Source organism: Pezoporus occidentalis, unplaced genomic scaffold (genome assembly GCF_034315485.1).
Source record: "Pezoporus occidentalis ecotype Australia unplaced genomic scaffold, CSIRO_AGI_Poc_V1 ctg75, whole genome shotgun sequence".
Taxonomy (NCBI): Eukaryota; Metazoa; Chordata; class Aves; order Psittaciformes; family Psittacidae; genus Pezoporus; species Pezoporus occidentalis.
In genome coordinates, this window is record NW_026916104.1 from 1,766,322 (window position 1) to 1,787,137 (window position 20,816).

Genomic DNA, 20,816 nt, shown 5'->3' on the forward strand with positions numbered 1-20,816 from the left:
GGAAGGCCATGAGGATGATCAGGGGACTGGAGCACCTCCCGTATGAAGACAGGCTTAGAAAGTTGGGGCTGTTCAGTCTGGAGAAGAGAAGGCTGCATGGAGACCTCATAGCAGCCTTCCAGTATCTGAAGGGGGCCTATAGGGATGCTGGGGAGGGACTCTTCATTAGGGACTGTAGTGATAAGACAAGGGGTAATGGGTTAAAACTTAAACAGGGGAAGTTTAGATTGGATATAAGGAAGAAATTCTTTCCTCTTAGGGTGGTGAGGCACTGGAATGGGTTGCCCAGGGAGGTTGTGAGTGCTCCGTCCCTGGCAGTGTTCAAGGCCAGGTTGGACGAAGCCTTAGGTGATACGGTTTAGTGTGAGGTGTCCCTGCCCATGGCAGGGGGGTTGGAACTAGATGATCTTAAGGTCCTTTCCAACCCTAACTATTCTATGATTCTAAGTTTTACAAGGAAAACCTTAGTCTAAACTTAATTTGCAAAACCATATCCCGTTATTTCCCTGCCCATTGTAGTCCCAGTCTTTAACTGAGTTAAATTGCCTGCTCTAAACCAACAAGGGTGACACAGGATACCATGTTGCTCCTCTCTTCTTCACAGATAGTTGTAGTAGTCACCTCTCGTACAATATACTCACATTTTCTGGTGTCCTGTTTTCTTGAGGAGAAGTAAAACAAAATGAGCCAAAGGAGCCCTGAGAACCTCAATTCTGTTACTTTATGGTGTTGGTAGTTCTTCCTTACACCTTGCCTTTATGATATTTTTATGAAATTGTGGATGGACATTCTGTGAGGATGGACCAAGAGAAGAGATTTTGTTTTCCCTAAGGACATAAAGTTCTCTTGTCAGGTCCTACAGGATCTGATTTCAACAGAACAGTTTCAACTGCATTGATTTTAATTCAGTTAATTTTTTTATAAAAGTGAGTTATTCTGTTCTTTCCTCTGATTTCTAGTGGGGAAAGAACTCTGATACTTACCCAATCGTGTGGCAGATTGTTTGAGCTCACTAAAATGGCAGAAAACTAATTCATCAAAAAAGAGATTTTTCCTTTCCCAAGGCAATGAGGTAAATTAACTTACTGTGTGTCAGAGAGGTGCTGATGTGGGCCTGAGTGGGTGGGCTGGGGAGAAGGGAGATGCTGCTGGGGCAGGAAGAGACAGGACAGAAAATTAATGTTGTGAAGAGGGTTTGAAGGGGAACTGTTTTAGTGTGTTATGAACTATGCAATTAGCTGATCTGAAGTAATGTAGATCATTTTTGTTTGAATACTGAGCTAAGACTTTGCCCTGTGTCTGTATTCCTTTAATGATAGTATTCCCTTAGTAAAAAAAAAGATTATAAAAGGAAGAATTGTTACTTGTGCAGCTAATCTTCGTATTTTTCTTTCCTCCTCACTGTTATTTATAACACTGTGTAACTGGGTCTGTCTGGGGTCAACCCACCACACGTTGAAAAAATAAGTTTCTCTTAAAAGATCTCTGCAAACAGCAGATTTGCCATGAATACCAGTTTGGAAAAATGCTTAAAAGCTGAGCTCAAATACAGTGATTCACTGTGAGTGGGAGGCCCTGTGTTTTCCAAATAGCTGATGTTTTGTCTCCCCCCAAATGCCTATTATTTTAGTTGAGGACTCTCTACTTTGTATTAAATACATCTGTTCAGTGCTGCGTACTATTCATCAGTGGCTGTCGTTCCGTTCAGAAACCATTGTACATGATGCAATTTAGTTTGTGCCATTTCTGAAGTGTTTGGGATTCTGTCAGCTGAACTGCTAATTAATAGGAGAGTTTTTTCCCATTTTGATTTTCACATGCTCTGCAAGCTTTAGGCAGCTGTGTTAAAGCATTATAAAGTATATGCCTTATAGTGAATTTGTGTTAGTAAGAATCTACAAGTAATGACAAAAGGTACTGACTAGGAAGGAACAGACATACTTGGCTGGAGGAGAGAGGCTGAGTGGTGGGTGTCATCAGATTCTTCTGCTGAGCTGTTGATGATGGGAGAATTAGGCTGAGAGTGCCTCAAGGGCATAGACCTCCCTCCTTCCAGGACACAGCTCCTAACGGTGAAATGGCTTTCCTGCCGCATCTTCTCTGTTCTTTCCCTCCCCCTTTCTCTCTTTTCCTCACCCTCTTGCAAAGACGACTCTCATTCCACCTTTAATTGCATGCAACTTTTGAAATCAATCCTAAATTCTATGTGACAAAGATGAAACATCACTGACTTCAGTTACCTGTTGTTTTCCTTCCTATTTTCTACGGACTTTCTCACACGAAAAGTTGCTTAGCTTTTATAATGCTGCACATTCTGGAATAACCTGGCAGCTGTATGTAGGCTACCTAGACATAATAATGAATTCTTTTTTGTGTGTTTGCAAAAATAACTTGTCCTGTTTATTATTGCTGGATCAGTAAAGATATATTTTCAGCAAAAAACCTAAATATTTGTGCAATGAAAATATTTATAAAGAGAAGGGTAATATGATACTGACCTTGCATTTGTAACTCATTTGCTGATCTGTGCCTGCATTTATCTCTCTAAAACCACCTTGAAAAGAACAAATTACTGGTATTGTGTTTTTATGAAAATGCATTTAGAAATTGGATGTTTTAAAATACTGCCTGAAGTATTTGGTTGGTTTTTGGTTTGTTTTTTTTTCCCTCTCCTTTGAATAGACATAACTATATATAGACTCTATATATGTATATTTATAAAACATATTTTTTTAAATATAAAGGAAATCTGTAGAATTCAGGGTTCTGCAGAAAAATGTTTAGGAATCTTAATTAAATAACTAAAGCTTCATTATTGTTTCTTTTTTTAGCCACTTCCTGAAGTAGGCTTATGTTATACATCATATTTTTAAGCTAGGTGATTTTGCAGTTGCTGCTGAATTGTATTTGATGAAGACATGGCAGTTTTCATACTCAAACTGGCTACTTAAATATCACATGCACTGTAAAAGCAAGTCATCAAGGAGTTGTAGAGTGTCAGAATAGTAGTTCTATGTTCACCATGAAGATCATTAGATTGTATGTTCTTGTCATAAAGCAGTGAATTGTATTGCAAGTGTTGGCTAGAGATCTACATTAAATTACTTCTAAACCCTGTGCAAGGGTGACACACAAGCTTTCTTAGGTGGTGTGGGGTTCTGGAGAATTCACATCCCAAATTACAGTTCGATTGTAAACCCTCTCTACCATGTGACCTGTAAGAAGAATGATTTTAAATGGGGCTCTGAGCAACAACAAGCCTTTGAGCAAATTAAACGCGAGATAGTTCATGCAGTAGCCCTTGGACCAGTCTGGACCGGACCAGATGTAAAAAACACACTCTACACTGCAGCCGGGGAGAATGGTCCTACCTGGAGCCTCTGGCAGAAAGCTCCAGGGGAGACTCAAAGTTGACCTCTCGGCTTTTGGAGTCAAGCTTTTCATGCTATTTGACATTAAATAATAGTGTGATTTAAAACAAAACAAAACAAAAAAATTAAACTTAGGCGTGGTCTGCATTCTTACCTACTCACCAGTAATTGCTCAGAGTATTGCCACAACACTGACCCTCAGAATCATGTCACTTAATTCAGAATTTACATGCAAAAAAATTAATTGATTTATTTAAAAGCTCTCAAGACACTGTATGTGATTGCAATGTTGTAACAATACGTGCGTACAGACATCACCAGTCTTTGCTAGGCTGAGTCGCTCAGCATCCATACTGTTTCTAAGCCTGTTTGGGATTAATTCAGTAGGCATTCTTGGGACTGTGGCTCCTGTGGACTGCCACAAGATGTGTGATTTTCTTCACACATTGTCAAAGCTCAGGTATTAGCAATCAGAAAGCCTGCAGTGAGGTGCTGTGGTTGAGGGAGGTGTCCTGTGCTCTGTTCTTTATGTAGTTGCTTGGTTGGCAGAGCACTCACCTACCCATGGAGTGGTTGGTGAGCCCTTCTGCCTGGGGATCTTCAGATGCAGAGCTCCTCATGTGCTAGCCAGATGCTCTCAAGAGGAGGATGGAGCTGCCTTCCATGCTTCTGATGAACCTCTGGTATACAAACAGAAATGGAAATTTTGTGTGGTTAGAGTGTAAACAAGACGCAGAGGATCTGTCACTTGGGGAGGTAGTTATCCTTACACTTCTGAGAGGGCAAAATTCAGTGTTCAGGTCCCTGCTGCATGGAGTGTTTGGGCATTTTGCATTCAGGATCAGCAAGTGAAATGTTTATGGAGTAATGTCATCAGGGACTTTCACTTCCCAGACCAGTGCTCTGAAAATGTGTCATTCTGCCACTTCCTCTTGTTACCATTGTCTTTCCTTTGTAAAGTCCTCTGTCCCAAAAGAAGTACCTTACTGGGCTAAATGCAGATAAAGGCCTTAATCCTCAAATCCCAGCTAGCAGATCTGCTGTGTCAAAACTGCTTTAGCTCTGTGTCGAGAGTGGCAGGATTGCAGGCACCCATCTCCGGCATGTGCATTGGTGATTGTAAGGACTGTTCTACACAGTGCTCTGGTTGCAGACCCTCACTTCCCACCTCGGGGGGGTGTGGCAAGTCCCTGCCTCGGGCTGTAAGTTTCTTCCCAAAGTGCTCTGGATTCTACTGTCCTAAACTTGGTAACTTTGGGATTGAATGTTTTAAGAGCTACTGCTTTTCCCAGGGAATCTTCTGGGGCATGATTCATTTGGGCATTTACAGGTAATAAATTTCACGCTCTGCATTATTTTCTTTAGTAGATGTTTACAAACATTTACTATTGCACTATTCATTGTTTCTTCTATCATCCTGATCTCTTATGTTATCAAATCTCTGGATTGTGATAAAGTTGCGTGTATTAAAAGCTTTGCCGTTCAAGAATGGTGTGTGTGTCTCTCAGCATCCAATTCAAGATTCTTTGTTGTCTCCAGAAATCTGTTTTCTGGATAGTGCTGTCTTAGTCACACAACTATTTCTTTGTCAGTACCTGCAAAGGAATAAAAAAAAGGTTATCATGGAGATACTCTTCCCTGCTTGCTCATTTAAACTGTTTTCTCCAGCTGTCTCTCTCTTCAGTGCCATATATGACAGCTGGGATTATTTCTGGTGTTCACACTGCTAGATTCTTTGCTTTCTGTTGGTACAAACTCCTGGATAAACTAAGTGTGTTGTCACTTGTAGCGGATATTAGCAGAGTTTCATAACAGTTACATCTGTGGTCTGGGCTCTGTCTCAGAACTTCTTGTAGGTGACCTTGGATGTGGCACACATGGTTTTAGGAAATGTATTGATGAGGTGGGGATCCTGGTTTCAGTGATAAAATCTTCTGAAGAAAGGCAGTCTTTAAGGGAAGTCCTGATGTATGATGACAGTACCTGTTATAATCTGACAAGGTCTTCATTGTGTGAGTGATTCCAGGATGACTCTGAAAGTTGTTTCAGTACAAAACCCATAGCTTTTGCTGTGGATAGGGTTATGATCTGCATTGTAGAGCCAGTCTCACTCACTTTGAGCATCTTGAACAGCAAGAGCACTCTAGATCTCATGAATGAGAAGTCACTTCTGTGTGTGTTCAGATATATACAGGTTTGTGACAGTCTTTGATTCGGGACAGATGTAAGGCCAAGAGACACCTGATTTGGTTCATGAATGCCACCCAGCTTTGAAGGTGAAATACTCCACATCATATAGCAGAATATATCTGTCTCCCTTCTGCGTGACAGACTATATCTGGGGCTCACAAACCTGTTTCATGCAATTTGCGCACACTCTTTGCAATTATATTTTCATCTTATGAGTGAGAAGTTTTTTTCTGTTTCTTTTCAAACAGGAGGGTAATTTTGACAGGCAGGTCATTCCGGCCAGTGTCTTTGGGAAAATACGATTTAAGTTCTTCTGTTCATGCAGATTGATTGTGATTGCCATGCCTGTGTCAGGATGGGGACTTCCACAGGAAATCTGGGATCATTGACTGCTGGAGAAGTAAAAACTTATGAAGGGTGTTCTGGAGCCTTGAGATGGACCTGTTTATATCAGATGGCATCAAGAAATGGCAGATTTTTTTTTTTTCTTATCACTTGCCATTCAGTGTCTTGGATCAGACACAATCCTGATAATAGAGAAAGGCATAGACCTTTTTCCTGTTTGGTCAATACTGATTGTGGTCAGGCAAGGTAGTACTTCCCAAGCCTTGATGGTTTTGGCATTAGGAGGTTATCTATCAGCTGTCTCTGACTGAAGAGTTCAAGAAATATATTCCCCTCCTCGATCTGTGACTGAGAAATCTGGAGCATTATGGAGTTTCATCATGCTTCATTCCAAACCTGAAGATACTGAACAGGAATCTTAATTGCTCATTTCTGTGGGGCTGTCCCTTACCACTTTTTCAAGTTAGGAGGTATAGATATGTAGCCAGACAGGAAGCTAGGCTTAAAATAGAGCAACAATCTTGCTAAACAAAAATCACATTTGTAATTTCTTAATTTTTAAAATTAAGGAAAATGGCTTTTATTTAAGAGCAGTCCTTATGCCTAGAGGCATATGTGTAATGAGATTCCAAGAGTCAACCCTGTATGGTATCTGTTGCAGGTGTTTGATCTGGAGTTGGAAATAGAACAGTCCTCTGAAGGTTTATTCACTTTTACTGGTCTCATGAGAACTTGAGCAAAGCAAATTCTGCTGTCATTAAAGGTGCAAGAATCATATGGTTGATTAATTTTCTCAAAGACAGAACAGCAGCTATTCAGTGTGCTTACTTTACTAATCACTGTTTTTGGTGAAAGCCTTTTCAGATGCTTATAAATCAATATACGAAACCAGAATTCTGCATTTTTATTTTAATGAAATTGAACATACAGCACGTATACCCTGAACTGGAAATGCATTCTGTAATGGATGTTTTTCATTTGACCATCTGTTCAACATAGTGATTGTGAAAAGTTTTCTTTCCCTCTCCTTTTTGCCATATAAGCAAATGCTGATTTGCACCGGAACATACTTCAGATGGAAAACTATTAGAGGGAAATTCAGCATACTGCTTATATAAAAAGTATTCTTTTGAACTGTGTTGGAGTGTAAAAACAGTTCTAAATGGAAAGATTATTTCGTGGAAGTATTATTTTGGACTAAAAGTTAGTTTATCAAGACACATGATGTTCTTAGCAAAAACAAACTTAGCATCTTTTCAGTCTCAGAAAATGCAGATAATGAAAGCACACAGGTTTCTTAAATTCACTTTTTTTCTCAAGAAATTGATTGTACTTAAAGTCATCTGTTACGGATTTATTTGCACTTGTTTGAATTAATACCAACAGCAGAGGTAGCTAAATTACATTATTTCCTCTCTCCCATTTTTATATGGTTTATATACATGCAGTTTTCTATCCCCACTTTCCCTAGTAAATTAAGACCTCTGGGTTATTACACTGTTTTAAGAGCAAAGGAGAATCCCTTTTGGTCGCTTTCCAACCAGGTCTTGCATTTTCCCTTCAAGTTCTTCCTAATGATACACTGTGATTTCTGGTGATATGCTATGGGCAGTCTGTGGGAAGAACGTGGATGGGTGCAGTTGAGGTGGGAACTATGCATAATTGCAGTTAACATTTTGTATGCTTAGATTAGGACCATGTCCTATGAATTTTATGTGGTTGTGTATTTATGTTTCTCTGGTGTTCATAAGGGCTCTGTCAGCATGGTGTTAAAGTATTATATTCCACACTGACAATCAGCAAGTATTTGTAAGACCGTATAAGGACTCAGAAAAGCTTACTTCCTACTGCCTTGGCTTTAGAACCCATTATTCCTGTAAGTAAGTCAAATGATAAAATGCATTTACACAGCTTTATTGTTTCATTAGATTCAAAAGTTGCTTTGTTTATTTTTGCATTCTTACAAAGATTAAAAAACAAACTCCAACCCTGGAAGATTACTTATACAGGCAAGAGCAAATATTAAGCTATGATCAGTATTTTCATTTGTGATGATTCCATTAAGAATTTCCATCTTACTGGTCATCACATAGATGCTAGACTTTTTTGAACTATTTTATGAACTTTTAGCTTGCAGTTGAAACCTATTTCAATGTTGAGCAAAATCATACTGATAGTTGTTTTCTTTTTTCTCCCCCTTGTTTCCCAGGACGGTACGAAACAAAAGCGGGAACGGAAAAAGACTGTGTCATTTAGCAGTATGCCAACTGAGAAAAAGATCAGCAGTGCAAGTGACTGTATAAATGCAATGGTTGAAGGCTCTGAGCTCAAAAAGATTCGATCCAACTCTAGGGTGTATCACCGATATTTTCTTTTAGATGCAGATATGCAGTCTCTACGCTGGGAACCTTCAAAAAAGGATTCTGAAAAAGCAAAGATTGATATTAAATCAATCAAAGAAGTAAGAACAGGAAAAAATACAGACATTTTTCGCAGCAATGGGATATATGACCAGATATCAGAAGACTGTGCATTTTCAATTATATATGGAGAAAACTATGAGTCACTAGATCTTGTTGCTAATTCAGCAGACATTGCAAATATTTGGGTTACTGGCTTAAGATACCTGATTTCTTATGGAAAACATACTCTAGATATGATAGAAAGTACTCAAGATAATATGCGGACTTCATGGCTTTCACAAATATTCAGTGAATCAGATGTAGATAATTTGGGACATATACCCCTGTGTAATGCTGTACAGTTTATAAAAGACTTAAATCCTGGTTTAAAAACTAATAAAATTGAACTGAAATTCAAGGAGTTACATAGATCCAAGGAAAAAACTGGTACTGAAGTAACAAAAGAAGAGTTTATTGAAGTTTTTCATGAGCTTTGTACCAGACCTGAAATCTATTTCCTGTTGGTTCAGTTTTCAAGCAATAAAGAATTCTTAGATACCAAGGACCTCATGATGTTTTTAGAAGCAGAACAGGGTATGGCACACGTCACGGAAGAAATAAGCCTGGAAATTATTCACAAATACGAGCCAGCTAAAGAGGGGCAGGAAAAGGGTTGTCTTTCTCTAGATGGGTTTACAAATTACCTTACTTCACCAGACTGCCACATATTTGATCCAGAACACAAAAAAGTTTGTCAAGATATGAAACAACCTTTATCTCATTATTTTATAAATTCATCTCATAATACATACTTGATAGAAGATCAGTTTCGAGGGCCTTCTGACATCACAGGCTACATTCGTGCTCTTAAAATGGGTTGCCGAAGTGTTGAACTGGATGTATGGGATGGCCCAGATAACGAGCCTGTGATTTACACAGGGCATACAATGACATCACAGATTGTCTTCCGTAGCGTGATTGACATTATTAACAAGTATGCATTTTTTGCTTCAGAATACCCTCTTATTTTGTGTTTAGAAAATCATTGTTCCATTAAACAGCAGAAAGTGATGGTACAACACATGAAGAAAATTTTGGGGGACAAGCTACATACGCAGTCTCCAAACATAGAAGAGTCTTACCTTCCGTCACCAGAATCACTTAAAGGGAAAATACTAATTAAAGCAAAGAAGCTTTCCTCCAATTGTCCTGGACTAGAGGGAGATGTTACAGATGAAGATGAAGGAGCAGAAATGTCGCAGAGAGTGGGGAAAGAGGGGGTGGAACAGCAAAACTCAATGACGGGGAAACGATTTCAGCTCTGCAAAGAACTCTCGGAGTTGGTAAGCATATGTAAATCAGTTCAGTTCAAAGAGTTTCAAGTTTCATTTCAGCTCCAGAAGTACTGGGAAGTGTGCTCCTTTAATGAAGTGCTTGCTAGCAAGTATGCCAATGAAAACCCGGGAGACTTTGTCAATTATAACAAACGTTTTCTTGCACGAGTTTTTCCCAGTCCTATGAGAATTGACTCTAGTAATATGAATCCCCAGGACTTTTGGAAATGTGGTTGTCAGATAGTAGCAATGAACTTCCAAACGCCTGGCTTAATGATGGATCTTAACATTGGTTGGTTTCGACAGAACGGCAACTGTGGCTATGTCCTTCGTCCTGCTATTATGAGAGAAGAAGTATCCTTCTTCAGTGCAAATACAAAAGACACCGTGCCTGGTGTTTCGCCTCAGCTGCTTCATATTAAAATCATTAGTGGGCAAAATTTTCCTAAACCCAAAGGATCAGGTGCCAAAGGTGATGTTGTGGATCCTTATGTCTATGTTGAAATACATGGAATCCCTGCAGACTGTGCAGAGCAAAGGACTAAAACTATGCATCAGAATGGGGATAATCCAATTTTTGATGAAAGCTTTGAATTTCAAATAAATTTACCAGAACTAGCTATGGTGCGTTTTGTAGTACTGGATGATGATTACATTGGGGATGAGTTTATTGGGCAATACACTATTCCCTTTGAGTGTCTACAGACTGGTTATCGCCACGTTCCTCTGCAGTCTTTAACTGGTGAAAATTTAGCACATGCATCCTTGTTTGTGCATGTGGCCATTACTAATCGAAGGGGTGGTGGGAAACCTCATAAACGGGGCCTCTCTGTGAGGAAAGGCAAGAAATCAAGGGAATATGCTTCCATGAGAACATTATGGATTAAAACAATAGATGAAGTGTTCAAGAATGCTCTCCAACCTATTCGGGATGCCACAGATTTGAGAGAAAATATGCAGGTACAGTTTCTACGGTGAATTTATTGGTTCTTACATGTATTTTTGTATTATGATACATACGGAATATATGTTTTTGAGAGTCTTGCTGCATTTTATCAGTTACATTTTTTGAGCCTAATGCCGAACAGCTTTAAAAATGGATTATGTCAGAGCATCCTTTTAGGTGATACTGTCTGTTGAGGTGACTTGGATGCATATGCATGTGTTGTTGAATGTAAACAGAAAATATGAAAGTGTTAGAACTCAGGCTTGTTGACTTGTCCTGTCTCTTTGAAGGAATGTTAGATACACACTAGAGGAAAGTATGGCACTATTTTAGTTTTAGAAAATTAAGTTAAATAGAAATGCAGGAGGAAAATACATCCATCTCCTGATAGAAAAAGGAGATACTATGCCTTGTTAGAGAACTTACTGTATGTGAAAGTATGTTTAGCATAGTTTCACTGAGGTGTTTTTTTTTTCTCATTCCTAAATAGAAGGCAGTACTTTCTGAAGCATGTTTGCTTTCCATGATTCTTCCTAGTAACAGTATGTTAGAAATACATGGAATTAGTGCTAAAGCATTAGGAAGCATCCTCTAGAAGAAATAACCTTACCTTAAAGGTCGCATAAAATTAACACATTGAATTTCAGGAAAAAGTACAGGCTGAGGTGCTTGTTTTTCTGGAAGTCAAGAGATCCCACCTCAAAAATGCATTGTTTGGGGATTCCATTAGAGGTTCCAGGTAAATACACCCTTTTAGACATAGATTAAAGTGAGTTGTAAGATTGTATTTTATTCAGTGAAGCTTTTAACTGTCTATAAAATTCTGATGGAATACTAGCAGTGATCAATTAAGCATAATCATTTCGAATGAAGTGACCTATTACATCCTCTTATGTAACTTTAAAGGGAAACTGATTGAAGGAAATGTGAGACTTGATTCTGGCACATCAGTGTAGATAATTTTTATTCATGAATAATCTTATATTGAAGAGATTTTAATAGTAATACAGTTTTAAAACTAATTTTTCTTCATATGAAAGAAAAAATTAGTACAGCATTATGAAGTTCACCCATTTACTTGGCATATAAAATTACTACACTAAAAGATTATTAAAAAATACGGGATGATATTTTGACTCATAAATGTTTCACATTATGGGCAACATGTAAAGTGAACTTCACCTGTAGTTAACCTATTGAAGGCTAGCATTCTATCATGTAAAGGATGCTGTGTGTTAAGATAGCTTTCAGTGAAGAGCTTAACCTAAGATTTGAGGAAACACTGAAAACATGTTTCTTGTAGCTACCTTGAACTCTTTGCTGTGAATGCTGCAGTATTTTTCAGAAATGATATAATTAAACCCAGGCTCTACAGTGTGGTTTCTTTGAACATGAGATATTAAAAGGTATTTTATGTATTTTATTCTGTCAGTTTGAAAGTTGTGCTAGCAACTAAATTCATTATCATCTCTCCAAATGCTATTAAGAAGATATTTTAGGTACATAAGGGAATAATAGTTTTGCATAGCTTTACTGCCAGATTATATAATGTGCACAGTTTAAACTTTGCAAAACTAAGGTTTTACAGCTAATAGAAGTAAATAAATCACTTAAAATAAATATCAACTTATGCCAGGGAATGTGAAATTTGTTTGGTTTCTATATCACTGAAATTTTGTGTTACAAATTGTTGTGATTTTTATGATGATAGAGAAATAATGTGCCCACAAACCAGCTTATAAAAAGTGAAGTGGTTTTTGTTTTAGTGATTGGGTTTTATTTGTTTGTTTGTTTTTAATACAAGATGGAAGAAGAGGAAAAAAGTGCAGATGTGTGTCTAATGGTTTTTCTAAATATGTGTAGAAATAGCCAGCCTTTTTTATTCCTTGTTAGGTATTACATTACTGTGACAAAAGCTAATGTCATAACTTGTTATTACATGTTAATCACTGACAAATGTGTAACATGCGTGATTAAACTGGCTGTGATGTTGCATTGTTGAGTTGCTTGATGGTATGAGGGATAGTCTCTGGATACAGAGTTGGAAGTCCAACGGCAAAGAGTTAACAGCTATAGCTCTGTCCTGCCTGCAGTTAGTTAATATGTATGTTCCCTGGGTCCTCCTGTCTGTAAAGTTGATGTTCATAATGGCTTACCCATGCTGTTTATCTCAAACAAAATCTGTTTGAATGGGCTTACTGATGTCCATCTTTTCAACTATGTAATTATTGTGTCGTCAAGGTGCAGTCCAGTTAATAAAAGTAATTTCTGTTTCCTGGACATTTACTAGATGCTACTAAACATTTACTTAGAGTTAAGGTACACTGTAACTCACTGTAGTAGATGTAATCTAGCATTCATGTAATTTTACATGAATATGCTATATATACATATTTTGAAGTCATCTTTGGGTGTTCTGTCTCATGGAGGGACAACAAAATATTTCATGTTTGATTCCTATTTGCATTAAGTTTGGCATTATGTCTTTCTAAGAAAATTGTCCACAAATGAGTTGCATCATGTCAGCAAGGAGGAAGGTGACTTTGATTAAAATGAAAATCTGAGTCAGATATCGTGCTTGGGTAATACGTGAGGGAAAGGAGCACTGAGCACATTTGTAACTTAAATACACCATGTTTTTGTTTTTGTTTTTGTTTCCTACAGGAACACAAACTCCAGACCTGCCTTAGATCACCAGCTCCCACTTGGTACAAAAATCCTAAATTCGTTACAGTGCTGAGAATATGCCCATCATGGAATTTCAGTGGCTACTTGGAGTCACGTTGTATTTCTAATACTGGAAATTTTCTTAAAGTTTAAATGTGTAGCTTTATATTCTACCATATTGGATATAAAATACAACTATAATAAATTTAAGGGAAAGGTACTATTAAAGTGCCTTAAATATTCACTTAAGTGTGATTCTGTGATAGGAATGACATCGGTAGTGGAGTGCTGGGTTTGTGAATCACACCAAATGGGAGCCAGCAGATCCACAGCACGTCTGGACTATAGTTCAGGTATGTTTGAAGTTACAAATGTGCTGAATTCCTCCTTCCACATCACTTTTGCTGATTTGGGGTGTTCAGCACCGAATATTTTGTTTCTCTTCGTGGCATTTTAATAAATATTATGAAATATATTTTAGAATTTTTAAAAATACATAACCAGTATGTTTTAGAATTCATTTATTTACATGGTTAATTTTAGTATTGGTAGAGACCAGACATCCTTGTTCTAAATAGGCTGGGATTTTTTTCCCCTGTGACAAGTATTGAATTCTGTTTGAATTTTTAACGTTTTTGGTAACATATATCTGTAATATTGATTGCTTTGGAGAACTGCCAGCTCTTCAGGGAAAAGCTGTGGTATTTCCACATTACAGATCAACTATAACAGTGAAGTATTTTATCTTGAAAGAATAAGACATTAAAATTCATATTTAACTGTAAAGGAAACTCTTTCTTTCCTTTTTGCAGAATGCGGTAGTTTCATTCAAAGAATTATGTGGCCTCTCTCCTGTAGCAAATCTTATGCAGTGCATTTTGGCAGTGTCTATGCGCTTGGTTGGGCCTGATAATACACCCTTGGTAGTAGTGAATCTCAATGATCAGTATCCAACTATGGAGCTCCAAGGGATTGTTCCAGAGGTCTTGAAAAAGATTGTAACAGCATATGACATGGTGAGTAGTCCTTTGTGGTTATTTTATATGCTATTTGAAAGACCTTCTTTTTGTAATATACAGTGCCCTGCCTGTTTTGAAAGGTCATTTTAACCTGTGACTTCCTATTTCATGATGCATTTAATCTGTTTGACAGTGATTCCCATGAATGTACAGCAGCTGATAGTGTTTTCGTATTGAGTAAAACATAGAGATTACTAGATGACACGCAAATACATGTTTGCACACTTTGGAAGGCAGAGTGGTTATAATCAAGAGGATTTAACATGAAGAAGATGTATTAATTTACCTGTTTTGCAGTAACTTGAAACTTTTTGCATATTTATAAACCTCTTACATTAATTTGCTACTTTACATTTTCCCTTTTGTGGACCTTGATTTCTTTTGGCTTTGACTCAACATAGAACAGAAAAGCATCAGGAATTGCTTTATGGAGTTGCATTTTTATAAGCACCTTGAAGTGTTAATTCTGTACATGCTTTTTCATTTTCCTTTGCTGTATCTTTCTTATAGATCTCATTTACTTAGGTATTTTCACATCTGTAAGCAGCTGTAATGTTAACTTCAGCCCTTATACTCCAGGAAATACATCAATTGTGTCTTTAGAGACTGGAAATTAAACATTTTGCAGGAAGGAAGAACTGATACACTGGGAAATACTGATTTACAGCTGCATTTCATTAATGTAAAGCATGGAAAAATAATCCAGACAAGTGTGATTTGAAATGTTCTCCTCATTTCTGCTGAAGTAATCTGGCACAAAGTAATCAAGCCCATATTTATTTAATAATTTCTTTAATTTGATATATCAGACAATAAGTAAATGTTTCTAAGATAATTTTGTCTGCTAAAATTAGAAACCTCACCTGGCAGGATCAAGTCACTTTAAAAACAGTCCATGCTTTTTAAGGAAAGAAAATGAAGGAAAAGGAAACAGTAGCCAAGTTTCATGTCTGTCTTTAAAACTGCTTTCTAAAGAAAAAGTAGCTTTAGAATAGTGCTGTAGCAAGGTCTGAAAAGGACTCACTACTAAATAGTAATTTAGGTAGAGTTTATGGAGTTCAGTGATGATGTAAATACAGTATTTGCTTAGAATGGTAGCAGAGTTAGAAGGAGATAGTGGAAAAATCCCTCTTAGTGGTAGCTTATAAGATGTCACTATAATTAGAATGCAAACAAGCTTGATGGTTGGGATTGCACCTGTAACATATAATGAAATTCTGTCTTCTTGATGGTGATGTTTCTACCTGAGGTTTGTTTTGATGTGGTAATGCCGTTTCTAAGTTATTAAACTATTCCAGATACTTAAAATCTTTCTGTAAGTCAGGGTTAATATTTTTGTTTGAATGTCACTTACATAGAGGTTACTTATGACTCCAGAAATCTTTCCCATCCAAGTTTGGTTTGTCTCTTTGTCTCTCACATGCATTTGCCCCCCTCCCTGCATCCTGTAGTCTACACATGATTTGAATATTTGTTTACTTTAGAAATGTATATTTTCATATGTAAGAATAATAGAATATTTATTTAGTGGCATGTTCAAACCATTTTTCCATCTCCTCTTCCCTAAAGGGTAAAGACTCACTTTCAAACTAAAAGCATGATAGTGCTTCAAGATATAAGTGGTATTGAAAAATAAGTAAAGATTATTTTCATCAAATAAAACTTATAAATTAACGAGGTGCATTTCAGTTTGTGGTCTTGCCAATACTCTGTCCAGGTTGACAAAAGGTTTTAAGGCAATTAAATCTGTAGGGTATACTGGAAAAGGAAATCAGCCACGGGAACCATGCTGATAACTCTTGCTTATGAAAACACATTGTGAAACAGTAGGAGACATCCATCCATATCATCCTTTTCTCAAGGAGAGGAGTTATGAAGCTATTTACTTGATATATTAATATTTGCTATAGTGGCAGATGTTTAGAGTCTGATACTGTCATAGCTAGTGTCCTTTTTGTGTGTTTTTTTTGTGTAGATTAATAAAATAAGCCCTCAAAACGACATGTTTTATCTCAACGGTTGGTTTTGGCTTCAGGATTTTTTTTTTCTTGATTAATTAACAGGTGGGTGTAAAATTCAGCTTAAAAATGAGAATCCTTACCTAGAATTAGGAAAGGATGGATGCTGAAATAATAATTAGCCGCTTGTCTTGTTTTCTGCTGGCTTAGGCCTCAGTATAGGTCAAAATTATTGTAAGTATGTTCTTCCAGTGTGTCAAGTACTGCAAGTATGAAATCAAGTTGATAACAGAGATTGTGTTAAATGTTTATTAAATAAACCTCGGTAAATACCACAGGCTGTCATTATCTTCTGTGCATTCTCAGTATGGCACATCATAATATTCTCAAATTACTGCTGTTTCAGGATCACAGTATTTTTGGCTAATGAAGGGATTCTTATTTGTCAGAAATATTCTTGTTTTTATAAACTGATAATAAACATAGGCAACAATGTTTTTAATTATTCAGCATTTGTTTGTGTTGGGGGTGCTTTAGTGGTCTCAGTGTTGCTCTGTGAAGTGAGAAAGGATGTAAGACCTTTACAGTGGGACAGTCAGTCCACACTGAAATAATGACAAGAGATACTGCAGAGGCACGTGAAAAGGTGAAAATACCTTCAGTGTAGCACAGGTAGATGTATTTTTTTAGAAACAGTAAGGCAAATGATGGTATGTTAATTAGCACATCACTAGATGCTTGGGGTTTTAAATGTAAACAGCACATAATCCTTCCTTAAATTGTCAGCAGTCAGTACTACATTAATGAAGGAGCTGTAAGTGATAAAGTCTAATACTATTCAGAAGTTAGAATACTGTATTTTTGAACCTAATGAGCAATTTGTCACCAGCACTATTAGAACCAGAAGCTCACCCAGGAAATAAAACGATCTTTTGCTTTTATCCATGCTGTAGGAGCTGGAGTTACCTTTTCAGAATAATAAGAAACAAATATAACTGAGAATTTTTTGAGAAGGACAGAAGTTTAAATTATGTATTTTTCTCTAGCTTCTCCATGCTCCTGAGTATTTTTCCCTTAACATCTTTTCACTGTTTAACAATGTTTCATTTTTCACTCTCGTTCATGAACTTCAGCTTCCTTTATGTGATACTTCAGCATGCGCTCTGTTGGTGTCATCACACCCATCACTGATCAGTGCCGCAGACTGAAGCTTGGAGTTAAGGCTTGTGCCTCTTCCACACCATTGCATGTTTGGGTTTTTTTTTGTCTTACAACCTTTAAAATAAACAGTGCAAACCTTAAAAAGTTATGCTGTGGCAAGAGAAAAAGCATAATTGTCTCGATCTAAGACTGCAGCATTATTCAGTGATGAGTATAATAGCACTGCAGTGATATGCCATAGAATCATACAAATAAAGCCAGAGGATCATACAGATATGCCCTTAGTGCAGGGTGAAGTATCCCATTGATGAAGATAAGGTTTTATGGACTTTGCAAACAGACATTTACTTCTAAGAGGGAAGAAAACCCAGAAAATACAGAGAACTGTACCTGTGTGAAAGAAGATAAAGTAGTGCTGCTACAATACTTAGGATTAAGTGTTATTAAAGCCTGATTAGGTAATGCTGCTAGATCCATTTTTTCACAGTTTCCTGTGGGGATAGGCTCGAGAGCAGGGCTGGGTTTATTGGTGGTGTAGGTTCTGAAATGATAAAAATGGGAGATATTAAAATACAGCAAAGCTAGTAAACCAGAAAACACCATGTGATTAGTATCTCTACAGTGAGTTTAATTCCAGTTACCTTATCATTGGCTCATTTCAACTACTGACTCAATACAGCAGGTTGCAAATGCATCACATGGAAGTTAATTTCATGTGAAGGAATCGCAAATTTGGCCGATGACATAAACTAAGTATAATAGTCTATATTTTGAACTTGAACATATCTGTCCTGTTGGGAAAGAGATAGTCTGAGAATACACCTTGAAGAGTTATCGACTGGACTGGTACTAGTAGAATTTATTAAAAGACTACCTATAAAGGACTGATTGTCATAGTTATGGTAAAGTTTAATAGTCCTCTTGTAATTCTGCTACTGCTCAAACCCCTAAATATTCTTTACCTTTAAAACTCAACTTGGTAGGTGTATATGAATTGAGTGGGGCACTTTTGTATTGAACATGTTCTGAAAGAAGCAATATATTCATTGCCTCTTTCACAGGGCCTAAAAAAGAATGATTAGAAGGTCTGTTTTGAGTTACGCTTACCTCATAAAATCTGTGTTACCTTGTTGTCGATGTAGGACCTTGGTTGTGGTTAATTTGCAAACACAGGTGCATTTCATTCTGCTGTGGTTATAGAATTGTATCTTGAGAACAAGTACATGCATCTCAGTTTATTAGAGTGCCAGAGTTATTTAGCTGAGAAGCCTTTGTTCCACAAATTACCCTTTGAGGTTGCAAACTTCTGGGGTAACCAGAAGTGCTAGATTAAGTGCTGGTAATTAATTACCAGTTTATCTCCTAAACTGGAGTGAGTGAATAGGTTGCTTGAACTCTTGCCTAACTTTCTTTTGATCTAAATACTGAATTTCTGATTGTGACAGAGAAGGTTGAGTTCAAGCTGGTCACCAGTCTCCTGTAGTTGAACTCAGTCTTTGGATCTCATATGGTTTTAAGTCATGTGATACCATGTGACCACTATCTGGTTTGTGCACATTAAGAAAATCCAGATTTTTCCATCTTAGCCTTTTCTGAGGAATACATGACTTCCATAGACTGTGATAGCTGTGTTCTGTTTCTGGGTTGGTTCAGAATGTTGGTTTTGAACCTGTGTCTTCTGGAGTACAGCTCCATGGGTGTTCCATGTTACAATTTAACTCTTAGCATCATCTGGCTTCTGAAGCAAAGAACTTAGGCTTTGCACAGAAGGTTGAAAAGCTTTGATACTGAAGAGAGTACCTACATTAAAATAAGGAACCTTGTTAAAAGAAAAACTTAAGGGGAGTATTCAAAAGAACAGGTGTTATAGGCACTCTAACGATACCACACTCAGAGCTTGAAGTAAAAATGTCCCACTTATAAAAAAGGAGGAGGTGTTGTTCAAAAAAAGAAGGTATCTTCGCAAAAACTGAAGTCAGGTGAAAATGAGGAAGATAGGATAGATATTGAATTCTGCAATGGTTAAGTAAAAAATATAAGAAAGCTGACAGTGAAGAATTTCAGGAATGGCCTACGTGGACTGAAAAATAACATAAATGTCTTTTCTGAAAATACAAGAAACAAAGAATATGTTTGATCACTAGTTGATCAAAGTATAAAAGAAAGCCTCAGGAAAAGAAATAAAGCCACAGCACTAAATCAGTTTTGCATCCATTTACCTGTGAAGATCAAGGGTTCATATGAAGTGCTTTTTTATGAAGAGCACATGGGAGAATTCATCTCCAACTGAAATGCTGACAGAAGATACTACACAAGAAAGGCAAAATGACAGAAAAGATTACCAGAAAGAGGTGATATTCATTCAAAGGTTCTGAAAGATCTCAAGAATTGATATATCCAAACTGCTAATTGTTGTGTGTATCCTCTCACTTAAAACTGACTATCAAAGTGGTTAGTGTGGTGCCAGTGTTTTAAGAGGTTTCCAGGGAAGATCATGAAATTACAGAACAGACAGGCTGACATCTGTACTGTGAAAATGGGTAGAAACTATTTTGAAGAGGAAAATCAGAGGAAACATGGAGAATCATGTTGTCAAAGAGTCAATACAGCTTTTATAAAGTGAAGGGCTCATTAATCTCTTGGACTCCTTTGAAGTCAAAAAGCATGTAGACGCAAAAGATTAGTCTAGTTGGATTTTTTGAAAGCATTTGACAAAGTCCGTTCTCAAATGCTCATACTGTAATGAAGTTACTGTTAAATTTTTTGCCCTTTAAAATTCTTAGCACTTTTCTCATAGCTGTAGTAAATGGTGAACTTAACCTGATGTTCTAACAGGAAAAGAACTGTTAAAAGATAGTTGCTTGTGTTTATTTTTGCAGTAGGATGTTTTTGTAGTGAGTGAATTAGAGGTAGTAGGTATAGCTCCAACAACTTTGATTTACCTTAAATAGCTAACTACTCTTGAAGATGTGTGACATAATGGAACCCCCAGGTTTGCAAAGATCTTCAAGGAGAGAAAAGTATGGGTATTAAAGTTTAAACAGTTTTCTTGCTGGATCATTACAATGTGTGTTAAAAAAGTAAGTTTCAGAGTTGCCAATATGAATGCAGTATTTAAATACCAATAACACACTCAGTTTCCGTTATTGCCTCTGGCTTTGTACGGTATGTTTACTTTCATTATCAAGTCTCTGCAGAGTTAGAACTGTCTTTAGGTAATAAATGGATACAGTTCAGTGGTGAAGAGATTTAAGGAAAAACATACATCATTCATAGCAATTTAATATTGGAAATAGCCCAGGTAATGTTTTTTTTAACATGTTTAACAAATTAAAATAATTGTAGATCCTTTTTTTTTTAGGCTAATATAAATAGTTACTGACTGTGTAGTTGTTAGTCTGTCACAAAAACTGATGGGAAACA

The 20,816-nt window shown here is 37.0% G+C and overlaps 1 protein-coding gene across 4 annotated transcripts in view; it reads left to right on the forward strand.

The window, feature by feature from the left end:
• Positions 1 to 20,816, forward strand: part of PLCL2 (phospholipase C like 2) — a 102,624-nt gene that overhangs the window by 51,868 nt on the left and 29,940 nt on the right. The window contains exons 2-5 of one of the 4 annotated variants that reach the window (XR_009961447.1): positions 8,116 to 10,602; positions 13,253 to 13,296; positions 13,522 to 13,608; positions 14,068 to 14,199. Coding sequence is in view for 3 of the 4 variants with exons in the window: in XM_062602055.1 (XP_062458039.1) it covers positions 8,116 to 10,602; positions 14,068 to 14,271 (2,691 nt within the window). In the remaining variant the exon portion in view is untranslated. Of the gene's footprint in view, positions 1 to 8,115; positions 10,603 to 13,252; positions 13,484 to 13,521; positions 13,609 to 14,067; positions 14,272 to 20,816 lie in introns of those variants that run through there. The other 3 variants (XM_062602055.1, XM_062602057.1, XM_062602056.1) reach the window with 3 other exon arrangements.